Here is a 6,000-nt window from a genome sequence, read left to right as displayed (position 1 = left end):
GGGGTGGAGGCGTCAGCAGCGTGTGCACTCGTGTACTCCAAACATCTGTGTGCCGCAGGAGCGAATGATAGTGTGTACGTACGCAATGTGTTGTCCATCACTCTGATCTGGGGCTCAAATAATACCTGTAAAAGGGGGACAGGACCTTGCCCTTCCTGCCTTGCCCTGCAGAGAGATAAAGGCCTAAAGTGCCTCCGCTGCCTGCTCAAGTCAGATTCCACAAGGCTTTATTGGTGCCGGACCTAGCCTGGTGCCCACCGCTTCCAGGAAAGACAGGCAAGGAAGGGGTCCCGGCCCCGCAGGAGCCCCCCAGGAATCGGCCAGCCAGAGAGAACACACTTCCATCCGCGGGCAAGGAGAGAAAGGCGTCTTTGCGGGGTGCACAGCCCAGGCAGAGGGCGGGCGGTGGGATGGAGTGGAGAGGCGTGGGGCCGGCCCCGCTAAAAGCGGAACTCGCAGACATAGTAGAGGCGCCGCTCGCAGTCGTGGTCCCACCAGGAGCCGTCGTCCGAGGCCTGCGCCACGCAGTTCTCCAGCGCGCCGCCGTTAGGCTGATTGGGGCTGAGCGGGTGCGGCGCGGCGCTGGGCCGGGCGCCGGGCTCCGGGCTAGGGGCGCGGTGCCAGGCGAAGAAGGACACGCGCTGGCCGTTCTCGAAGAGGTAGAGGCCCTCGGCGCGCCGGTCGTGCACACCCAGCCACACGGGCCAGTTGTAGGGGGCGAGCGCCGCGCGCAGGTAGCGAGTGAGCGTTTCCATCTGCTGGCGGTCCGCCGGCTGCGCCAGGCTCCCGCCCCGCGCCACGCAGCGCGCCTGCGCCGCCGCCTGAGCCTCGAAGTCGCGCGAGAGCAGGAAGCACTTGTGGCCCAGGCGCACCCCCTTCAGGCAGCCTGCGGGCGGGGCGGGGCGGAGGCGGGATTAGGGCCTCGGGGGCGGGGCGGAGGCGGGCTCAGGACCGCCCGGAGCTGGGAGGCGGTGTCAGGGCCGCCAGGGGCGGGGCCAGACTGTCGGGGCGGGACTGTAGGGGGCGTGGTGCGGCCAGAGTAGCTCCGGCTCCACAGCACCTAGGGGAGCGTTCCTCCTCATAGCCCGGCTGCTCCCCGCATTCACCCTCCCCATCAGCCAACACACCCTAAATCTCCAAGGACCCCCTCGCCCCCGCACCCAGGGTCCTCGCGTCCGCTCAGACTTTTCCGCACCCCCTCTTTCCACCAGTCCCCCACCGACCCGGATCGACCCTCTTTCCCCGCCCCGCGCGGCGCGACTCACCCTCTAAGCGGCCATGCTCGCGTTCGGCGCGGCTCTGCGCCTCCTGCAGGGTTTGCACGGCGTCGCGGGTGTCGCCCGCCACCTCCCGCAGCTGCCGCAGCCCCCGAGTCAGCTCGGCCACGCGCGTGTCCAACGCGTGCAGACGGACGTGCACCTGGTGCAGGCCTGCGTCCAGGCCGGCCAGGCGACCCACTGCGGATGGACCGGGCGCACGCTGGATCGGGACGCTGGGGGCGGAGCCAGGGCACCGGAGGACCCGGGGGGCCCGGGACCTAGGGCTTCTGGGGCGGAGTTGGGGTGTGGGGGGGTACTCAGGACTCCTGGAAGGTAGGGGCGGGTGACCCCGGGCTCTTGGGAGGCAAGGCCGGGGACCGGAGCTCCTGGGGGTGTAGGGGCTCCGAGCTGGGCGGTGGGCAATTGAAAGATCCCGGGGCAGTGAAAGGACGATTGGTTTTTTGTGAAAATGATCACGGAGGCGTGGGGGCAGGGCGGAGCTAATGATTACTCACGGATATAAGTGACGGCGTCCTCAGGGGTGGGAGAGGGGCTGGGACTGAAGTAGGGGGTTGTTGTTGGTGCCTCCTCGCCTTCCTCCCCCTGATCGTCCTTCCCAGTCGCCCAGGCCCCTTTGCCTTCAGGGTTTCCCTCAGGATTTTCGTCCCCCCTCCTAGCAGGCTGTCCCAGGGCTTCCTGTAAATGCTGAGGCAGGGGAGGGACCGTCAGGGCCAGCCTGGCAGCTGCATTCTGACCACCCCGCCCCCAGACACTCTAGCCACCGCTTTCAGTGGTAAGCTGGCTCTCTGCCCTGAGCCCCTTCTCTGAACCCATCACCCTCATCCTCTGAGCCTATCCCTCCCTCCCGTTGCCCATTTTCCTGACCCTCGAATACCCCCCCTCCCAAGACCACAGTCGCCCATCCGGGTCCCCCCAGTAGAGTCCCAGCACTATGCAACTCACCTTCAGCATCAGGGCCTCCCGCTCCCGCTCCTCCTCCTGGGCGCCACCCCAGCCCCCCTCCCATTCCCTCTCGGCTCCCCGAGCCCCATGACTGAAGCCCAGGAGCTGGGGTACCACCAGAGCCCCAAGGAGCCAGGCTGCCTGCATCAGGCTGGACTCAGAGCACCCAAGGCTGCAGAAGGATGTCTCTGAGCAGAGGGATGTTTCTGGGGACTGGAGTGTATGCAGATCACCAGCTCTCTGGTCTGCGCCTCTCCCAGCTTCTCTCTGGTCCCTCTCCTCCCAACTTCTGTCTCGGTCCGTTGGTCTCTGCTCCTCTGTGTGTCTCTCTCCGCCTCTCTTGGCTCCCTGGAGGCCCTGCCTCTGTGGCCGGAAACCTCCAACGTTCCAAAGCTTGGATCCCGCCTTGGGTCTCCACACACACCCTCCTCTTCCCACTTTCCAGAGCTTGCTTCCGTCTTGTCCTGTTCTCTCCTTCTGCCACGACCAGAAGCTCCAGAATGTCAGGAAGAGGATGGAGCCAGCTCCCCAAAGGATCCTGGGCACAGCCTCTGCCCCAGCACCTCCTCAAGGAGTTGTCAGGGCTTGGCCCTGCTCCCCTCTCTTCCCCCTGACCACTCCTCAGGGCCGGGAAAACCTCAAGGTCTTGCTAAGGTTCTTATTATCTTGTGGCCACCGTCACCCACACAGCCTGCGGGAGGAGGCTTTCCCACCATTCTCAGGCTCTAGAGCGCCTCCTGCCCCCAGATCTCCCAACCTGCCCTCAAAGCCCTTGCCCCAGATGCAAATGAGTGTATGTGCCTGTCTGTAGGAGACACATGTGAAGAGCACGTGTGTGGCTGCGTGTCCAGCCCTAGAAGGTGGGGCCCTTGGATCCCATCTGCCATGCTTTCCTGGAAGCCTCCTGCAGGCTGGGTCCTGGGTGGGGCGACACGGGGGACTCCAGCTGTTCACAGACCAGCAGACAGACCCACAGGGTGAGGGGCTAGGCCAGAAGGGAAGGGAGAGGCTGGGTGGGTGGGGTCAGGAAAGCTTTCTCAGGGAGGTGGAGTAGGCAGATGCTGGACTTGGTGCACAGAGAGCACTGAGCATTCAGCGAGGGGCCTCATCTCCTGCCTGGACCACTGCAGTCGCCTCCTCCTGCCTCTCCCCCTCCTTCCTCCCAAGCCCCTCCAATCCACGCAGCTTGCCGCAGCCAGAGCAGGGCTTCCAAACCGTAAATCAGATCACATCACTCCCCACTCCCCTGCTTCCCCCAGCTTCCCATCATATTCAGGAGGGAAGCCAAGCTCTGTCCTTAGCACAGGCCTGGCCTGCCCAGCAGTGGGGGTTGGGAAGGATGGATCCTTTGCACCTCTGCAAGCTCATCACCTCCACTCCCATCGCCCCCCCCCCCCCCCGCCCCCTGCCCCGCCACACTCCAGCCACACTGGCCTCTTCACTATTTCCTGAATGCTAAGCTCCTTCCCACTTCAGAGCTTCTGCACTAGACTTTTCCTCCTTCTAGAAGCCTCTTCCACCAGCTCCTCCTCATCATTGAGGTCTCAGCTCAGAGAGGCCTTCCCCAAGTTAGTTTATTCAAACACCTCATTTTATCTTTTTAGTTGAATCAAGACTGGCATTGCCTTGTTTGTTTGTTTACTTGTTTGGTGTCTGTCTCCCACCAGTGAAGGCAGGCATCCCTGTTCACTGCTGTATTCCCAGAGGTAGAACAGGGCCAACTCCGCAGGTAGTAGGTACTTAATTGAGAGAGGAAGGAAGTCGCTTTTCCTGGTGGGGTAACAGCTCAGCCAAAAGACTGAACACTAGATGGTTGCGTTTAGGTGGCGCTGAGGGTAGGGGGATGGCAGCCAGAGTAGAGGTGGTGAGGGCAGTGGAAGAGAGGCTGCAGAGGCGAGGCGAGGCAAGCAGGAGGCCAGGCCATGCCCACTCTACGCCAGAGCCGTGAGTCATGTAGGGCTTTCCCAGCCTCAGCCCGGCCGGTGGTGCCAGCAAACATGGAGCTCACAGGCCAGGATCGCAGGGCCCACTCTTCAAGGGAGGAAACCGAGGCTCGGAGAGGGGGCAGCTCAGCCCATTGGAGGTCACCAGCGTGGCGGCAGCTAGCCAAAGCTTCTGGCTCTAAGCAAGAGCAGGGCATCTGCCCTCAGCTGCCGGGAGCCCCAGGAGGGGCTTTGGAAATCAACGCATCCAGCCTTCCATTTTCCAAGAAAGCAGAGGGCAGTGTGACCTTGGGCAGGCTGCCCACTACCTCAGAGCGCGGGCCTCTCCCAGGCGCCCATGAAGGGCCTGGGGACCCCTCACAGAGAGAGGAGGCACAGGCCGGGAAAGGCCTTGCAGACGATAGAAGGGTACAGAGCCCCTCTCACTCTGGTGCCAGCACGGGCAGCTGTTCTCTCCCCAGGCCCAGCTGCTCGCCACCTGGGCTGGTGGGTGTGCATCCAGAACCGGGCCTCCTGGGGCTGGGCCAGCACCTGCTCCAGCTCATACTGTGGTACCCCGGAGCCTGCAGCTGTAAGTGCGCCCAGAGGCTGCCTAGAACTGCCCTCTGCAGGTGCCCGTGTTCCGGCCGGTGTCCCTGGAGGAGCCGTTGGAGCTGGGAGAAGGGTAGGAGCCTGGGCTGTGGCGATGCTCTCACCACTGCCCTATGGGATCTGCCCTGTCTCTGTGGGTGTGTCCCATACCCCAGGGAGCCTAGCTGCTGAGCTGGTTGGGGGCATCCATGTGAAGAAGGACAGGCAGCTCTGGAGTGCCCAGTACTGAACCGCCACAGTCTGAAGACTTTGAGCCAGGCTACCTGTCTCTGATCCTTGCCACCCCCTCTTTGTGGCTGGGTGACCTTGGGCACGTATTTAAGCTCTCTGGGCCTCAGTTTCCCGCTCTGGTAAGTGGGGATGGCGCAAGTCCTTAGCCCAGAGGACTGGTGTGAGAAGCTGAGGAGTAAATCCAGAGCCGAGCCGGGCACACGGGGAGTGCTCAGGAAATGTCAGCACTAATTATCATGGAGGGGACCCATGGTGCAGGGCTGTGCCTCTACATGGGCGTGTGCACACCTGTGTGATGGAGGCTGAGGTGGGTGAGTCTGATGGAGACGGAAGCACACATCCTAGAGTTCTGTGTCTGTTTCAGGATTGTGTGTGAGCTGGAGCTCTGAGCAAGCACAGCCGGCTGCGTGCCCGCGTGTGGGGTGGGTAAACGCGTGTGCTCTGCCGTGTGCATGCTCCGACACACGGGTGTGATATGTACATGATGTAGCTGGGTGTGTTCACGTAATGTACATTCAGAGCGCTGCATGCCCTGGACAGAATGTATGTGTGGGGATGTCTGCAGGGGCAGGGCCAGGGCCAGCTAGTGACTCTCTGCACCTGTGCCATGGAGGAAGGTGTGTGCCTGTGTGTCTGTGTGTGTGTGTTTGGGGGGACAGGACAGGAATCTATAGCTCTCACAATCCAATTTGGGGGGGTAGAGTCTAGCGACAAATATTTAACTGCGCCCTACTGTGCGTGGAGGAGGTGGGGGTGCTCTGGGAAGGGGCGGTCCTGGGGGTGCGAGGAGAGGTACCCTAGGGGGGCGGGGCCCCGTCATCGGGGTACAGGGGCGAGCAGGGGTGGAGTCAGGGTTCTGGGATGCGGCGGCGGAGAGGAGCGGTGGGGGAGGGCAGGGGGAGGGGGCGGAGCCGGCGGTGGCGGGGGGATGGGCGAGGTTTGGGGGCGCGGGGAGGGGCGATGTCTCCTCCGCCGGCTCCCAGAGGGAGGGGAGAGGGCGGAGGAAGGGGAGG

At 63.3% G+C, this 6,000-nt stretch overlaps 1 protein-coding gene across 1 annotated transcript; it reads right to left on the bottom strand.

The window, feature by feature from the left end:
* Positions 1-201: 201 nt before the first annotated feature.
* Positions 202-2,868, bottom strand: CLEC11A (C-type lectin domain containing 11A). Its single transcript, XM_057712280.1, has 4 exons — positions 2,223-2,868; positions 1,775-1,964; positions 1,266-1,457; positions 202-886 (listed from the first exon to the last, which is right to left on the bottom strand). The coding sequence occupies exons 1-4, from the start codon at positions 2,367-2,369 to the stop codon at positions 441-443; spliced, it is 975 nt and encodes a 324-aa protein (XP_057568263.1). The 5' UTR covers positions 2,370-2,868; the 3' UTR covers positions 202-440.
* Positions 2,869-6,000: the final 3,132 nt, after the last annotated feature.

This window comes from Hippopotamus amphibius, chromosome 16 (assembly GCF_030028045.1).
Source record: "Hippopotamus amphibius kiboko isolate mHipAmp2 chromosome 16, mHipAmp2.hap2, whole genome shotgun sequence".
NCBI classification, from domain to species: Eukaryota; Metazoa; Chordata; class Mammalia; order Artiodactyla; family Hippopotamidae; genus Hippopotamus; species Hippopotamus amphibius.
Note: the sequence above shows the minus strand (reverse complement) of the source record. Positions and strands in the feature narration are given on the sequence as shown.